The sequence below is a fragment of the Nomia melanderi genome, chromosome 4 (assembly GCF_051020985.1).
Source record: "Nomia melanderi isolate GNS246 chromosome 4, iyNomMela1, whole genome shotgun sequence".
Classification (NCBI taxonomy): domain Eukaryota; kingdom Metazoa; phylum Arthropoda; class Insecta; order Hymenoptera; family Halictidae; genus Nomia; species Nomia melanderi.
Window position 1 is genome coordinate 9,052,259 of NC_135002.1, and position 17,659 is coordinate 9,069,917.

Here is a 17,659-nt window from a genome sequence, read left to right on the forward strand (position 1 = left end):
TGCACGTAAATTACGCGCGCCTCCTCCATGTGCTCTGCCCTTCACTTATTACCGTTGTCTTCGAGCGGAATCTCTTCTTTCTGCTCTCCCATCCCGTGGCTTCTTTCTCCCTACTTCGCCACGCTTTATCGCGATTCTCTCGCACCGCGGTGTTCCTTTACTCACTGCCTCTTTTCTTCCCGAGTGTAGTACACTGTCTTGGTTCTACTTCTGCTCTCGTTGAACGGCCATCGATTGGATCATTGATTTCGAGGGAATTATTTGTCAAAGCCGCGGGGATTGCTGAGTCTTGCTAAAATTCTAGTGCGTCTGTGGAATTCCTTTTTGGCGACAGTTTTTGGTATTAAAGGTTGTTTTGTTAATAGTAAGGTAGAGATTCTTTATGAAGTACAAACTTTTGAACCAGGGGTTGTCTGTTTCTGATTTTATTTTTCGTGGTCTAATTATGAAAGTTGGAATTGTTTGGAGTATTACGATTTGTAGAGTAGATTAATGGCACTGAAGCGATGCTGTAGTGGTTGCTGAAGAAGGAAAGAATCGAAAAGAATCGGAGAGGAGAGTGGGTTTCGTCCGGATTTATCAATGGACTCGTCAGTAAAGTTTTCTGATAGATCCCTATCTTAGTGGTAGAATGTAGGAAGTTGCTGCCATAGCATAAAACTACTAAGCATAGTTGAATATCGAACTTAAAGTGGACCATAAAATTTAAATCTGTATATTTCTACTGACAAACAATGATCTCCCCAAATTATCCTCGTACTAAGTGTTCCAACCCTTTGTTCTATCAGCCATTAAAGGTTTCATAATGTTCACTCACCGGTTACAGTGGAACACCAAGATGGTTCGTTACTTTATTATAATATTCTTTTTGTACTCGTGTACAAATAACCCCTTCGGCGATCACGTTCCCGATTTCGATCGAACGGTTTCTGCCAAAGGTACCGCGATCGATTCGCCTCACAATCAGCTCCAGAAACATTGGGAAACCGCAGAAATCCTTCGGAACTCCGCCGGTGAAATTGCTATCGGCGATTCGATAATCCCTATATTTCGTTCATTAATTGACAGTGGCAAGACGGTTCCGTGACGAAGTATTATCGTGGATCGATGACCGTTTCACGTCGATGCGTTTCGAGTTCCCGCAGCAACGAGCGGGCCTCGGCGTGCCCCGTTCTCGATGCGTGAGCTCGAACTTGTTCGGCCATTCCGCGGCTCTTATCAGCCAGCGTACGCGTGCATTAAGTAGAAAGTCGGAGGTGTAATGATAATAATGAAAGGAGGAAAGCGAGAGATTAATCGCGGCCGCGTAGTCGTGAAGTGTTACGTTTAATGATCGATATCGTTAAACGGATTACGGAGTAGATTTTGCCGGGGTTTCTTGCCAGTGGTTCTTCAATATGCACGGATTATAACCGCTTTGTTGCATGGCAAAGCCAGCCTGCTGGTAAAGGAACGTTTTGATAATAGAACAAACCTGTTCCTATACTTGAACAACAGAAAAATTCAATAATCTAACTGCATTAAATCGTCGAGTCTAGAATTCAACTTACAACAATAAACAATTAGTTCCACATCTCAACAGTAAACTAACCGAAATCAGCATAAACCACAACAATAAGATCGAAGCGAAGATACGTCAGTACTTTAAGAAACACTTAGCCACCTATTCTATAGCCTTTAACTAACAAATAGAACCTAAGAAATATTTCTAAAATTCCCAAAAACCGTGCGATCTTCTTTCCAAGGCATCAGACAATTTGAATGTTTAATCCCGAACCTTTGATTCGGCCGTACGGCCTGGTTGCTGCTACCCTCCGGAACGCAATTAACGCCGGGCGCAGACGATTCCTCCTCTTGTTCGCGAAAACGCAGAAGGGCTGACCGATTCGGCCTCGATTCTTCGTCCCGTTGGTTGCGTCGGCACGCAAGCTCGCCTGAGAAGTAAGCAGGCACGATATTCAATAAATAACGAGACGCGTACGAGATAATTGGGGGGCCATAATTGCGCGCATCTTGCGTATTTCGTGCAGCGCGGCGGCGAAAACGCGCGACCAGATCCGCCGATGCTTTTTGGCCGTCGGCGTTTCGATTCTCTTTCCACCGGCAGAAAACACAAAAGGTGCCTTTCGCGTGAGAAGCCGATGTATACACATCGGCTCGGTTTCCGGTGAAACGGCGCGACAAACAAAAGCCCGGTGCGCCTCGTTCGCGGTCGTCCGCCTGAATGTTTAACTCTCATAATCGAAGCTCCCTTCTTCCCTGTTGCTGCACCTCGTCGCTCGCCTATATCTCCGTGTTCCGTGTTACGTATCCGGGGCCCTTGCGTTTTTCCCTTCCGTCATTCGGGGTACGAACACATCAGTCACCTGTGTCCATTTCGAACTTTCTCCCGGGCGACGATTATACGTACGCTTCGCGTCCGAGCGAGCCGTTCGCCCATTTTGCGAACCGCCGCGAGCCGGCCGTTGTCTTTCCGCCCGCTGACCCACCGGCGACACGTGATCGTTCCGTTCGTTCAATACGGTGCTCGTTTCATTGTAAACATACTGTTAGGCAGCGTTGCTTCTTCGATACGGTTCCAAGCGATCCGGAAATTTCGATTCCTTTTTCGGAAACTTTATGGATTGTAGGGGGTACAAAGTGTTTTTGTTTATTTCGTGGAAATTTTTGGCATGTTATGTTATTATTGGAGTATTTGTCGGTGTTCAATGATTTGTAATAAAGAAGAATGTTTGGGTTAGAAAAAGATGATGTAATGGAGAAAGGAGGTATGGCGATTTTGATGATCGCATCTTCCTGAATTTTGATCATAAGTTACTCACTGTGTTGCTCTTAATTTTGTTACTTGCTTGTTTATCTCAAGTGACATCGTATACATTAAACATAGTAATAATACGATAGAAATTCTACGAACGTTTTACACAGCCGAAAACGCAGCATAAAAATAACTAACTCTTAAAAGGGGGGAAAAGTTTCTCAAAAAGTAGTTTACTAAATTGGGAAATACAATACAAAGGAAGGCGTGCAGAACAGGAATACGAGCCGAGTGAAAGTTTCGCGTGATTAAGGCAGGGCTCCTAATCGAAACGAATGTTTATCGAGAAGAGTGTGTAAATTCGCGGAAACGGGCTAATCGTAGAAACGTTCACGCGATCGGTTCCCGTAGCGGCCAGTAAATCGCGTACATTATTAATAGCGCGCGCGCGGCCGGTGAGCTCTGTCTTCGTCGTAACCTTCGGTAATCTTCGACAGTGGCCGATAAAAAGACGGTAATCAAATTCATCGATCGCATTAGCGGTAACAATGTTTCGCGGAACAACGAATGCGCTGTGTCGTCGATGAGAAAAAGGCAGCGGCGCGGAGCGGCGGCGGCAATCGATACACCGGCTCATTTAATGAATCCTGGAAGCACGTAATGATCCGACGCTCGTCACACCATCAAACTGCCTCGATGGTGTTCCCCCTCTGCCTCGCTTGTTTTCAATTGTTTCTCGTTTCTGGAATGATCGCAAATTATACGTTGTCCTCGGATGCGGGAGCATCGGTTTTCTGGACAATCATCTCTCCGTACGTGAACGTGTCCAAGAGACATCGGCCCGCAACAATTTAAAACCGTATAAATTTGCTGTTTAACTCCTTGAAGTTTCTTTTTTTTTTTTTCTTTCTTTTCGTTCCCCTGTTCCACGTAATCGTTCGGGTGGGCAACATTCGTCTACACGTTTCCAGCGGTTTCGTTTGCAACGGTGTTCCCGGGAATTCCGGTATTAGCATCTGATCGCAGTTACCTTTTCACCCGAGAAACCGACGAGTTGCCAACTTTCTTCTTGCGAAATGTTCGGGGCGAACGACTGAATTTCGCCCGATGCAAACGCGGAGATCCATTGGCAGTTTATCGACGGGAATCAGCGGAACAGCCACGTGTTTATAATCAAGAATTCGCGTGGTCTCGGAGCAGTTAAGATGTTATCTTTTAATGAAAGGCTAAGGACTGATGAAAGTGGAGGTTTCTATTCAGATCTAGTCCCGATCGAGCTGGGTTCGTCAGCGGCCGTCCTTCGGTTCCTAGCATCGTCGAGGCGGGTGATAAATTAGCTAGAAATAGGTAACTCCAGGCAGGTGATGTTAGATTGGCAGATGTTTCTGGTTACACAATAGTTGGGCCCTAATCTAGTCGGTACTGTTGCCGTTACCAATTTTTTCTTTCGGTTATAGACGACTGTTGAGCGTTGCTTTACCGTTATTATATTTATAACTATTTATTATTAGTAAATTATAATTTAATATTCCATTATTTCTAAGAGTGCGATTACTCGTATCAAAATTGGCAAGTGGATTGTTTACAATTAGTCTACCGCGATACCATATAAATGAAATTTTGGATGATGCCACTGAATTCCCTAAAAAACTTTGTCCTCCGCACAGTAGCTTCGATGCAATGCTTCACACGACCCAATATTTGAAGTTCATTTATTCGACAAAGCTGATAGAACCACGTCGAAACACTGTGTACTTACACGTACCTCTGCGAGCAGAATGCGGCTCATTATCGCAATTCTCACGCAACGATTCCGGCGCGATACTCGAAACGCGCACAGAACGAGCCTATTATCGTCCAGCGTTTTCTATAAACAACGTCGGTCCCTTATCGCTGATATTTCGCATATCAAAGAACGATTACGCTAATGGAAAGCATAAATAAAAATAAATTTTCCTCGGTGGGATCGGGAGATAATCGGCCGCGAGTCAAGCTTTCCATCGTCGATTCCTCGGCGCGCCGAGGATTCGACGGGCATAATCGGCGGCCGCGTGTGATTGACATTAGTCCGGTCGGTTAGATCAAGGATAATCGGAGGAAACGATCGCCTCGCGGTGGCTGGCGCGCTATAAAACCGGCGTCGCCCGAGATGCGGAATTATAACTGTGTTGATAGGCTATGGAACGGCGGGACGGGGGCAGCGGAAAGAGGGGGGACGGCGAAAGAGAGACCGCGTAATGCCTCGTCGCGCTTGCATGTATCACGATGTCCGGCGGTGCACTTGCAACCAATAAGAAAGGAAACACGGCTCGGCCGCGGGGAAGGGGAAAAGGATACCGCGGTCGCTTCCACGGTAGACGGGAGAGATTCACGGGTCCGCGCGGTACACCTCCGCGGCCCTGCTCTTGCGCCCACGAATGCATAAATCCGCGCTACACCCACTCTTTCCAGCGTTAATCCGTTAGGTTCCGTGAATAGTCGCGGTGCGTCTTTTCCAACGCGATAATCCGCGGCTGGATCATCGGGAACGCTACCAGGCTGAGGATTCACACGACGATCGTTGCCCACGTGCACGCTTCCGGAGTGATTTAGAACGTACCTACGCGGTTGTAGACATCTAGGACGTCTTCTTTATCTGTTTGCCGAAGCGGACAATTTGTCGTTTCACGGCTACAGAAAAAAGTTAGGCTCTTTAGACGGGGTCGTAGAGAAGGAACGCCTTAATCCGGCTTGGCACAAGAGTCACATTCACGCTGGAATTTCAACGTTCGCCCTCTTTTCCGTTATGGTTTTGTAGTTCTGCTGGGAGCAGGCTGGAGAGAGACGTCGATAATCAATCGATAGATAAGCGCGGCCGCCGCAAACACAGCTGGGTCCACCGAGGGCCCAGGTAATCCGAACACAGGGCGCCTTGTATTGCCGTGCGGAGTCTCTCTTTGGCGTTGTGTACCCACCCGGGGCCATCGCTGGCTTGATCCTCTGTACACGCAGCTTGCCGCGTTTTCTACGTATTTCGCTATCTTTTAACTGTCCTCTGTGTCGGCGCTGTTTGCCCGGATTAACCGACTAGACCAGACCGTGGCGATGTTCCCTTGCGAAATCGTCACCGACCGGGACGAGTGCTTTCGTCTTCGAATATTCGGTGGTCGCCATTCATCCCTCCGCCTTAAGACTTCTTTCGATGTTACAGTGATCATAATCATTCTTTCATTGATAACTGAGTGGAAGTGCAGATGGCGATTCTGCCTTTAACGTGAGTCTATTATATTGAACATTGAATACTTGGAGCGGCGTGTGAAAGTTAATCAGACAAACTCTTCGCTTTATGTTCTAAAAAGTAACATTTCAAAGAATCTTACGGATATTCAGTAAAAGGACGAACGAAGTAGAACAAAACTAGTGTGACACGTTACCGTTGTTTATTATCTTCTGTAAATTTAATACTACTTCGAGAATATGAAGAAGAAGTACAATAAAAATGTCACAGTGATGATTGACAAATTAATGATATTTAAATTACATAACCCCCAATTCGTCAATGCGAAATTTTTCAAAACGACCTGTATCATTAACACATACTTCTACGATCGACACCCGTGGAACAGAGATTTAACCAAACGGTTACTTTCCTGTTACAGGTACGACCTGGGGTTGCGTCGGGGTAGCTAGTAAAGTGTCCGTTGATGGTGAAGAGGTTACGATTACCGATAGACTGCGATTGAAGAGGGTGAGGAGCGCCGCAGCATTCGGTAGGAGGAGGAGGAGAAGAAGAAGAGTAAGTCGAGAGAGTGTAGGCGCAGGCGCCGTAGGTGATGTGAGGCTGGCGCCCGCCTCACGTTTGGGGTGATGCCCTCCAGTGAGCCTCATCCCCCCCAGTACCACCTTCAGCACCACAACATTCCTCCCTCGCATCTTCAGCAGCAAACGTCAAACGCGATCGGGCAGCATCAGCTCTATCAGCAGCTGGTGGCGGCCCATCATCAGCAACAGCAACAGCAGCAACATCACCAACAACACCACCAGCAGCAGCAGCAGCGTCAACAGCAACACGGCGGGCCCTTTCAAAATTCCCCGTACACGCAGCAGAAGCAGGAGATGAGCCCGGAGGAGGAGGGGGGTCGAGGGGGCGGGTCCCCCCCGGCAGCGGGGGCTGCGCTGCACCAGCCCCACCACCCCCGCACGGCTAGTCCACCCTCGGGCACGGAACCCTGCACCCGCGATGCAATACCAACGCCTACACCGATCGCGGACACCACAACAACGACCACCACCACTACTATGACCATGCAATCGCAAGGGCAGCAACAACAAGAGCAGCAAGGTCCGAGCCCGAGCCCGAGTCCGACGGGCGGCGACGTCGAGAAATTCGACGGGAAGATCGTGTACAACCCGGACGGTTCCGCGTACATAATTGAGGGTGAGAGCGAGTTGAGCGAGGACGATTCCCTGCCGGACGGCTGCATCGTGGACGGTCGTGGTGTCTCCGTTCCCCATTCGCTGGTATTTCCTCAAATTGCTAGCGCGTACTACGTTTCACGCCTGTACGCTCATCAAGCGTACCAGCAGCAGCAACAGCAACAGCAGCAACGTTCCGCGGCTCAACAACACAATCCCGATCTTCCCGTGATGCACAGCTACCGGGTGATCAGTTACAGAAGCGCCGAGGGCAGCAAACAACCGCCCCCGCCTCCGTCGGCGCCGCCGCCGCCAGCAGCCTCGGTCCCCGTGAAACCGATCCTGATGTGTTTCATATGCAAGCTGAGTTTCGGCTACGCGAAGAGCTTCGTGGCGCACGCACAGGGTGAACACCAGCTCACCCTGATGGACGACGAAAGACAGGTGTTGTCCCATTCGACCGCGTCGGCTATCATACAGGCGGTGGGCAGGGGCAAACAGCCACTGGTCAGCTTCCTGGAGCCAGTGACCAACTCCACGTGTCCGCAGTCGTCGCCCGCGCAGATACAGAGCCAGCAACAACAGCAACGCTCCGACTCCAACGATCACGAGACACCGACGACGACCAGCACGCCGGCCAGCACACCCGGGGTGCCGAGCAGCCCCCAACAGCAGCAGCAGCAACAGCAACAACAACAGAGGCCGTCGCCGAGCACACCCACCACTCCCACGTCACACTCAAATCATCCACTCGCGTACAATCATCAACAACCGCAGCAACACCAATGGACCGGGGCGCAGGTCAGCGCTGCCTCCTGGGCCAAGGCGCCGGACGCTGCGGGCATACACTACACGTCACCGCCTCCTCAGAGTTCGTCCACGAAAGGCTCGCCGTCTTCTTACGCCGCTTTGACCCAACAACCCCCAAACTTCTTGACGGGCACCACTATCGGCGTCTGCCCGGAACACATGCAAGGTAGACCCAGCGGGGTTGAGTGTCCTAAATGTGAACTGATTCTCGCCAGCAGCCGGTTAGCTGGTCCAGGTGGTCCACTAGCCGGTATTCACAGTCGAAACTCGTGCAAAACGCTCAAGTGTCCCAAATGTAACTGGCATTACAAGTATCAGGAGACCTTGGAGATACACATGAAGGAGAAGCACCCGGAGAGCGAGACCTCCTGCATATACTGCATCGCTGGCCAGCCTCACCCCAGGTTAGCGCGCGGTGAAACTTACACGTGTGGGTACAAACCATACAGATGCGAGGTGTGCAACTATTCGACCACGACCAAGGGGAATCTCAGTATTCACATGCAGAGCGACAAGCATCTGAACAACATGCAGGAGTTGCAGCAAGGCGGTGGCGGCAGTTCGGGTACCAGTAACCCGTCGTCGTCGCAGGACGCACCGATGCCCACGAGGAGTCCTCATCACCAACAAAATCACAGCCCGCACATCTCCGGCCAAGCAGGGAGCCAGAACAAACCGAAGCCGACGTTTCGCTGCGACGTATGCAACTATGAGACCAACGTCGCGCGCAATCTTAGGATACACATGACCAGCGAGAAGCATACGCACAACATGCTGGTCCTGCAACAGAATGTGAAACACATGCAGACGCTGTCCGCGTTACAGTCGCATCACCAGCAGGCGCAGCATCATCATCAGCAAGCGCAACAGCAACACCAACAGCAGCTCGAGCAGTTGCTCCATCTAGGCGGTCTGGACAAACCGCAGCACGCGGAGGCGGCTCTCGCCGACATGGCTTACAATCAGGCACTGTTGATCCAGATGATGACCGGTGGTCAGCTGCCGCCCCAGCTACCGCCGGAGATCATGGGCGGAATGGCAAGCATGAGTGCGATGGGGAATCTCGGCGGCGACGTTGGACTATCACCGGACAGTATGGACCCACCTCCAGAACCAGCCGATCCCGATCCGGCTCATCTTTATCAGTGCTGCGTATGTAACAACTTCGCGACCGACTCTTTAGAAGCTCTGGGTCATCACCTGGCCGTGGACAGAACACGAACGCGGGAGGGAGAGATCCTGGCTCTAGTAGCCGGCCACTTCGTCTGCAAACTTTGTTCCTATAAAACCAACTTGAAGGCGAACTTCCAACTGCACTGCAAGACGGACAAGCACCTGCAGCGTCTGCAGCACGTAAACCATGTGAAAGAGGGCGGACCACGGAACGAGTGGAAGCTGAAGTATTTGGCGTCGCCTACCAGCGCGGCGCAGTTACGCTGCCACGCGTGCGATTACTACACCAACAGCGCCCATAAGTTGGCACTTCATGCCGCCTCGCCGCGGCACGAGGCCGCCGCTCTGCTCCTTCGGCATTTGCTTGAGGCGAGCGCTAATGTGCCCACCCAGGGCAAGCTTTATCACTGCGCCCTGTGCGGGTTTAGCGCGAGGCACAGATTGCCGCTGCTGCAGCATGTCCGCTCGCTCAGACACCTTCAGATGGAACAGTTGCATCAGCTTCATCGACGGAGCGGCATACAAGGGAATGAAACACCGCACACCGACATCGGCGACGTTTTTCAAGTCGTCGGCGATCCAGACGCGCCACCCGCGCAGCAGTCCAGCCCGACCACACCGACCACTCCAAACGCCACCAGTGTCAACAGCGGTGAGTAATTGAAATATCTCACATCTGTTGATTCCTCCTTTCTTTTTCTTTCGGTTTTTTTTGAGAATCAATTAGGGATGTCCGAAATTTTATAGCGTTTCCGAGGATTAATTGGAATCGAGGATTTTAATATGGGATAGAGTTGCATTTGGGTCCATTTCTTTTCTAAAATACTTCCATGTTATTTAAAGTTTGTACATATTATTCGAGAATTGAAGAATTCTCTTAAGATCACGTTGTCATAAAAGTGAAAGGATAGTGCTTGAAATAATTGACGGGATTGTTGATCAAATTATATAGCGTCCACTTTCAGCATCAAGAACAAAATACGCTCTTGGTGTCATTTATTTGTGAATCTTCGAATCCAAATCGTCCTCTTTGGTTTCAGATTACATTCATAACATTTCGCGTATTCACTTCAGCTCATTTCCATAACTGCCAAGATTTTCTTCTTTTTTGTACAACATACCACAATCGAAACATAAAAACACAAGGTACGACTTGTGGCAACGTAATCGCTCGAGCCGATACATTATCCGCTCGCAAAGACAGACTATAGAACATCGTGCTTGTTATTCATTCTTCGAACGAGGTACCCCTAAACACTTCTTATTCTTTATTCAACTCAATCTACCAGCTCGAGAGTAATCTTCTATTATCGTATTACGGAGTACAAAAATGACGTTCTCTACGATTCAGTTCGTCGTTAATCGGCGTCCGGCGAATTGTTCCTCGAATGTGCCGGTGCACGAAGAAAATTTCCTCGTTGCCGATAGAAAGCGCTCAGCCCGGAACACCTTCGTGAATTCAGTATTTTCACCGATTATCGCGTAATTAACAGGCAATGGCAGTCATTTCGCGTGGCATATGGCGGTGGCGTGTGCCGCCGCCACGCATAATGCTGAGCGTTATTATATCGTCGGGCCTGTATACTTACATGAATATACGAGAGGGCCGCGGCGGGCGCGTACACGATCGAGAAGGCCAGTAGCACGCGTTGCCTCGTCCGGTTGTGTTCCTCGCAACTGACGCCCTTCGATGTAAATGCGGTTTCGGACAATACCAGACCACGCGAATAGGCGGTCTTCCTTTATACTCCTTGTCTTGCTTTTGCCAACCAGGCCGCGAACCTTTCTTACCCCGGGAATGAACCATCGATAATTTCGTATTGCCAATCTGTAATTTCGGTGGTATTGTTACTCGAAGTACGAGGAAGCATCTGCGATATCTGCGTGGACACGTACACGCACACTCACTACGCTCTGACACATACCGCACTCCACCGTCGCTCTTCATCGTTAACGAAACCGTTCCTTCTAATGCGGCATAATCTGGACTCTTGCCCGCCACTGTCTCCCACCGCGGATAGGTTTATTCGGCTGAGTCACGAGTGGTTATACCGATTTGCCGCCTATAAGTTTCGGGTTATCGACGTTGTTTCGGGAAATATGATTCACATGATTGGACTATTAATCTCGTGTAGGGAATAGATTAGAAAGGTATTGGCTGGAATCACGTTACTATTAAAATCGAAAAGAAATTTTTGGAACTTCGTTGAAAAGTACATTCTACAAAAGAAGTGAATTCGGTTCTATTAGAATGAAAGGCCACTTTCGTGACTCGGACCACTCCAGGTCTCAACAACATAATTACTTTCGTACCCTAGAAACACACGGTCAACGTTGTCGCGAATATACAAAATAAATGATGAGAAATCCTTCGATTCATTAGCACAAGTGAATCCCTCTTACACTGTTCTAGAACGACGAGAAGAGGGTAGCGACTGCGGCAACGAAGTGAAACAAGAACCGGACAACGAACAAGAGACCGAACAAGAACCAGAGAACGAGCACGAAGACGTCGTGTGCCCGTATTGCACTTATCAACCAACGTCTCGCGAAGAACTGAGGCAACACTTGCAGGTAGCCCACGTCCAAGACTCCGACGAGAAAACGGAAACCGTGAAAGAGGAACCGCCGCCTGAATTGCTATGTCCGTTGTGTCAAGACGGCTTCAGGGAACGGTCAGCATTGGAGAAGCATGTGATGCAGATTCACTCGGTGAACGCGGACGGACTGCAACGACTCCTACTTCTGGTCGACCAGAGCCACTGGCTGAACAACAATCCGAGAAATACCTCGACGCCAGCGGTGACCACGCCAACGTCGCCAACCACCACCACGAAACCCCCTCAGGAAGAGGACGTCAGTGAACGCAGTGCCACCGACGAAATCGAAGAAATCACTCGATGCACGGTGTGTGGGCGAATTTGCCGTTCCCTCGAAGAACTACAGCAACATCACCGGGAGACACATCCAGCCACCACGCCAACATTAGCAGTCAGCGAGAAGCACGTGTACAAGTATCGATGCGGTCAGTGCAGCCTGGCGTTCAAAACACTAGAGAAATTACAGCAGCACTCGCAATACCACGCGATAAGGGACGCAACGAAGTGTGCGCTCTGCGGCCGATCGTTTCGCTCGGTACAAGCGCTCCAAAGACATCTGGAGTCGACGCACGCGGATCTCCACGAGGATGAACTGGCGCAATACAAGCAGAGCCTACTGCACGCTCATCCCCTTCTTCAAGCGCTTACCGAGGAAAGTTTTCGGAGGCAAGGTAACCTAAGCGGTGAGCAAAGCGTGGAAGACGAGGCTAGCAAAGCTGAAGAAGAGGAGAGCGACGCGAGTGACTCGTCGCCACTGCACAAAGAACAACGTCTTCTGGAGGACTATCTGAACAGCCAGCCGGTCGCCGAGGATTCGTACCACGACCCCGGCAGGAAGTTTAAATGTCATCGGTGCAAGCTCGCGTTCACGAGACAAAGCTACTTAACAGGACACAACAAGACGCTGTTGCATCGCAAGGGAGAGAAGATGTCCTACCCGATGGAGAAGTATTTAGACCCGAATAGGCCGTACAAATGTGACGTGTGCAAAGAAAGTTTCACCCAGAAGAATATACTTTTGGTTCACTACAACAGCGTGAGTCACCTGCACAAACTGAAGAGGGCGATGCAAGAGCAAGGTAACAACAACACGCTAATCTCGGTGGTCCCGCCAGCTAGTCCGACCGAGTCGCCCGACTCCCAGCAGGATCAAGATAAGAAACCGTACAAGTGTAACATCTGTAAGGTAGCTTACTCTCAAGGCAGCACATTGGACATACACATGAGGAGCGTGTTGCACCAGACAAGAGCCAGCAAACTGCCAGACTTAGCGGCTAGCGGGCAACTAGACCTAGCCCGACCGTTGATCGAACAACCACCGCCGACCAGCCCGAACAGCCCACCGGTAAACCTCAATACTAGTGGCTCGGGGATGCTCTCCTGTCCCCGATGCAGCGCTCTGTTCGTGAACCAAGAGCAACTGGCGACGCACCAGCAGCTCTACTGCATCTTCAGCAATCCGTTGGCGTTGTTTCAACAACTAGCAGCGTCACAGCAACTGGTCCCGTCCACTCCAGCTAAAACGCCACCTCCGACCTCCACCACACCGGGGCCTCAGCAACACTTGCAGCAGAGCGTTCAGCACTCATCCCAAACGACGCAGGACATCCTATCGCAGCCGCGCCATAAGACCTCGCAAATGTACAAACATCTTCTAGAGAGCTTCGGGTTCGACCTGGTGATGCAGTTTAACGAGAACCACCAGAGACGGCAGCGGAAAGAGGAAGAAGCGGCTGCCGCTCTTCAAGCGCAACAAGAACAGCAGAAGCAGGAGCAACAGAAACAGGCACTGGCTGCGCAGGCAGCTCGCGAGAGGGAAGAGGAAGCTGAGGAGGCGGCGGATGACGATGTGATACCAGAGTTGACTAGAAGCACTTGCCAGCACTGCAATAAAGAATTCAGTAGCGTTTGGGTATTAAAGGCGCACTGCGAAGAGGTGCATCGTGATCTGGTTCCCCGCGAGTTTTTGGAGAAGTACGCGCAGCAGTTCAAGTGCGAGTACGAGAAGAAAAGTGTTGTGGTGACTGTCGCGACGTCGTCGTCCACATCGTCCGGACCCAGAAGTTCCACTCCTGCGTCCGGTCAACCGCAGGATCTTAGTTCAGATAAGGAGCAACGTGAAAAAGAGAAAGAGGAAAGTTCCGAGAGTAAAGAGCGCGTTAGCAAGACACCGGAAGCCACGTCGACTACTCCTGCCACCACTCCTGCGTTGAGCAACACGCCCGTGTCGAGTACCGATTCGACCACAACCACCGTGTTGCCAAGCAATCAGTCGCATCATTCGCAACAGCAACAGCAGCAGCAGCAACAACAGCAGCAGCAGCAGCAACAACAACAGCAGCAACAGCAACAGCAACAGCAACAGCAGCAGCAGCAACAACAACATGCTCAGCTTACTTTGGCTCAACAGATGTCCGAAATGCAAGCTGCTCTAAACGCCATGGCGGCCTCCCAGTTGCAACAACAACTTCAACAATACCCGGGATTGATGATGGGAATGATGGGCTTACCGCTTGGACTGAACGTTCCTGCTCTCGCGGCGATGAATCTCCAACCACCTTTGGTACCCATGATGCTGCCTCCGCCGCCGTATGATGGTGCTGCTACCGCTTATCCGCCGATCAACGCTCAAGCTGATCTCCTTGCTAAACAACATCTCGCTTTGCAACAACAACAGGCAGCAGCTGTGAGTACATTTCTGATAATTTTTTCCTTTTGTTTCTCTTTTTGAATTTTTGATGTTTGTCCTATTTACTGGTTAATTGGAAAGTCTCAACTGTGATAGTATTGCTTCTGGCAGAAATATTGTTTGTCTAATATAAAATAATGTAGTATTCATTGGTGTAATTATAAGAAACTACGAAATAGCGTATCACAAAAAGGAAGCTTTATACTTCATTATTGTCGAGAAATTTTCACAATGCTTGAAGATTTTCTTAATGTCCACTTGCATGACTATCATTATTGAATTTCACGCACTAACAGTAAAATATATTTTCTCCGTTCAACGCATCAATGATTGCTGTACTCAGTTTATTCAGTCAAACGCTTCTGGGCAGATAGAATCTGAGCATAGTGTCACGTACAACAAAAGACAGCACAGATGAATCTTTTCGTTTTCCAGGCAAGCGCAGCCGCCTCTCAGAAACGGGCGCGCACTCGCATAACAGACGAACAGCTTAAAATCCTACGAGCGCATTTCGATATTAACAATTCACCGGGCGAGGAGCAGATACTGGACATGGCGGCTCAAAGCGGCCTGCCGCCGAAAGTGATCAAACACTGGTTCCGGAACACGTTGTTCAAGGAACGGCAGCGCAACAAGGACAGCCCGTATAATTTCAACAATCCGCCGAGCACCACCTTAAATCTCGAGGAGTATGAGAAAACCGGGGAGGCGAAAGTGACCCCATTAAATTCTAGCGTGTCCGGGAGCAGCTCCTCGGATGACAAGAGCCCGAACAAGCAAGCGTCTCCGCCACCGTCCGCGACAAGCGTCAACACGTCTCAGGCGAGCGAGATAAAACAGGAAATACAAGAGCAACCGCAGTGTCACGTGCAGCAATCGTCGTTGCAGCATCAGGAGGAGCAGCAACATCACTCGCCGGGCAGCTCTGGCGGCCAGCAATCCCGGCCGCATTCCCCAGCGCTGAGCATCAGCTCGGTATTTCCCAGCATGCACCACGACGTCTCGTCGCACTCGTCAACAACGACGAATGCGCCGAGTACTCCGATGCTTCCGCCGAAACTAGGACCACAGAATTTCGCTAGCCCAAATCCTGGACCGGGCGGAGTCGTGCCAGGCGCTATAGCAGCCATGGCTTTGACGCCGCAAAGATCATTGAGCCCTGGTCGCGGACCGACCGACTACTCGTTCGGCGGCAGCTCGAACGGCAACAGCTCGTCGGGCAATAGCTCCGGGAAACGCGCGAACCGGACCAGATTCACGGATTATCAGATCAAGGTGCTACAAGAATTCTTCGAAAATAACGCGTACCCTAAGGACGACGACCTAGAGTATCTGAGCAAGTTGCTCGGCTTGAGCCCGCGCGTGATTGTGGTTTGGTTCCAGAACGCGAGACAAAAGGCGCGCAAGGTGTACGAAAATCAGCCAGCCGCGGAGCCGGTGACATCGGGGAACCGCGAAGGTGACGACGGGTCCGGCAGATTCCAAAGGACACCGGGGTTGAATTACCAGTGCAAGAAGTGTTTGCTGGTGTTCCAGAGATACTACGAGCTGATCAGACACCAGAAGACCCATTGCTTCAAAGAGGAGGATGCGAAGCGGAGCGCGCAAGCGCAGGCAGCTGCGGCCCAAGTGGCCGCTGTTTTGAGTTCTGAGGACAGCAACAGCAGTTCCACGACGACCACCACCAACGTGACATCGAACAACCCGAGCACGGCGCCCGCGCTGACCGAACAACTGCAACAACCGTTGAACACCACCACTCCTCCCCACCATCAGCAACAGACGATGACACAGACGCATCAGCAGCCCCAACAGCAGCAACAGCAGCAGATGCAGCAGCAATCGCAGTCGCAGTCCCAGCCGCAGTCCCAGTCTCAGACCGAGTCCAAGGAGGGCAGTTTCCAGTGCGACAAATGTAACCTGATGTTCGGACGATTCGAGCTGTGGCGCGAGCATCAGCTAGTACATATCATGAACCCGTCCCTGTTCCCACCCGCATACCCGCCGGACTCGCCGTTCGGCATTCTGCAGCAACAAGCGTTGACCGCCACCTCTGGTGTCTCGTCGGAAACCTCCCACCCGCTAATCGCGATGATGCAAGACAGAAAAAGGAAATATGAGGAGTTCGACGATGGGACGGGCGGCGAATCTCGTTCGAACTCCGAGCACAGCGAGCAGCCGAAGGACAAGCGATTGCGGACGACGATACTCCCGGAACAATTAGACTATCTCTACCAGAAATACCAGGTTGAGTCAAACCCTTCGAGAAAGATGCTCGAGACAATCGCCCGCGAGGTTGGCCTAAAGAAGCGCGTGGTCCAGGTCTGGTTCCAGAACACTCGGGCCCGCGAGCGCAAGGGCCAGTTCCGCGCACACAGTCAGGTGATCAACAAGCGTTGCCCGTTCTGCCCGGCATTGTTCAAAGTGAAGTCCGCGCTGGAATCGCATCTCAGCAGCAAGCACGCTGACCAAGTGGCTCGCGGCGAGGTGAACATCGACAACATCCCCGACGAAGAGCTCTCGATGGAGTCCGCGCCCTCCAACCCTAGCACGCCGAACATGATGCCACCGTTGTTCCCACCATTCAACACCGACATGGAGGCTTCCCTGAAGAAGTATTACGAGGAGTCAATGAAGCGGTATATCAGCGAACTCCAAGCGCACGCGAGCAACGGCAAGCAGGAAGCCTCGAACCACCAGAGTGCAGGCAACAACAGCGGCGAGTCGCCGTTGGATCTCAGCAAGCCGGTCGATCTCAGTCGGCCGATGAAACTTAGCCTCGGCGGGCTGAGCAATCTCCTCGAGGAACAGCACGGCATGCATTTCCGGGGTGGCAGCGATTGCGGGCCACTGACCGATCTGTCCGAGCGCAGCATCTGCGACGACGACAGCATGAGCGAGACCACGGAATTCCTGGATGACGAGAGCGGCCCGGCGAGCCCAGCATCCAGCACGCAGAGCTCGCGGCAGGGCTCTGCTTCCGTGGGTACCGGGAGCGCTACTGTTCCAACGGTGACCGGCACCGGCGGCGGGACCGGCCAATCTAGCGGCAAGAGGTATCGCACTCAGATGTCCGCGACCCAGGTGAAGGTGATGAAGTCGCTGTTCTCGGACTACAAGACGCCCACCATGGCCGAGTGTGAGATGCTAGGTCGCGAGATCGGCCTACCGAAGCGCGTGGTACAGGTAAGCAACCCAGGGCAAGCGTTCGATAGTGATCGATAAAAGAGCGTTCGA

General features: G+C 51.2%; 1 protein-coding gene across 4 annotated transcripts in view; it reads left to right on the top strand.

Moving 5' to 3' along the window:
• The window catches only part of zfh2 (Zn finger homeodomain 2), a 165,871-nt gene that overhangs the window by 41,576 nt on the left and 106,636 nt on the right, over nucleotides 1-17,659 (top strand). For 3 of the 4 annotated variants that reach the window (XM_076367279.1, XM_076367281.1, XM_076367282.1), the window contains exons 2-4: nucleotides 6,394-9,785; nucleotides 11,547-14,419; nucleotides 14,858-17,608. In XM_076367279.1, coding sequence (XP_076223394.1) covers nucleotides 6,602-9,785; nucleotides 11,547-14,419; nucleotides 14,858-17,608 — 8,808 coding nt within the window. In that variant the 5' untranslated portion in view covers nucleotides 6,394-6,601. The remainder of the gene's footprint in view (nucleotides 1-6,393; nucleotides 9,786-11,546; nucleotides 14,420-14,857; nucleotides 17,609-17,659) is intronic. The other variant, XM_076367280.1, reaches the window with a different exon arrangement.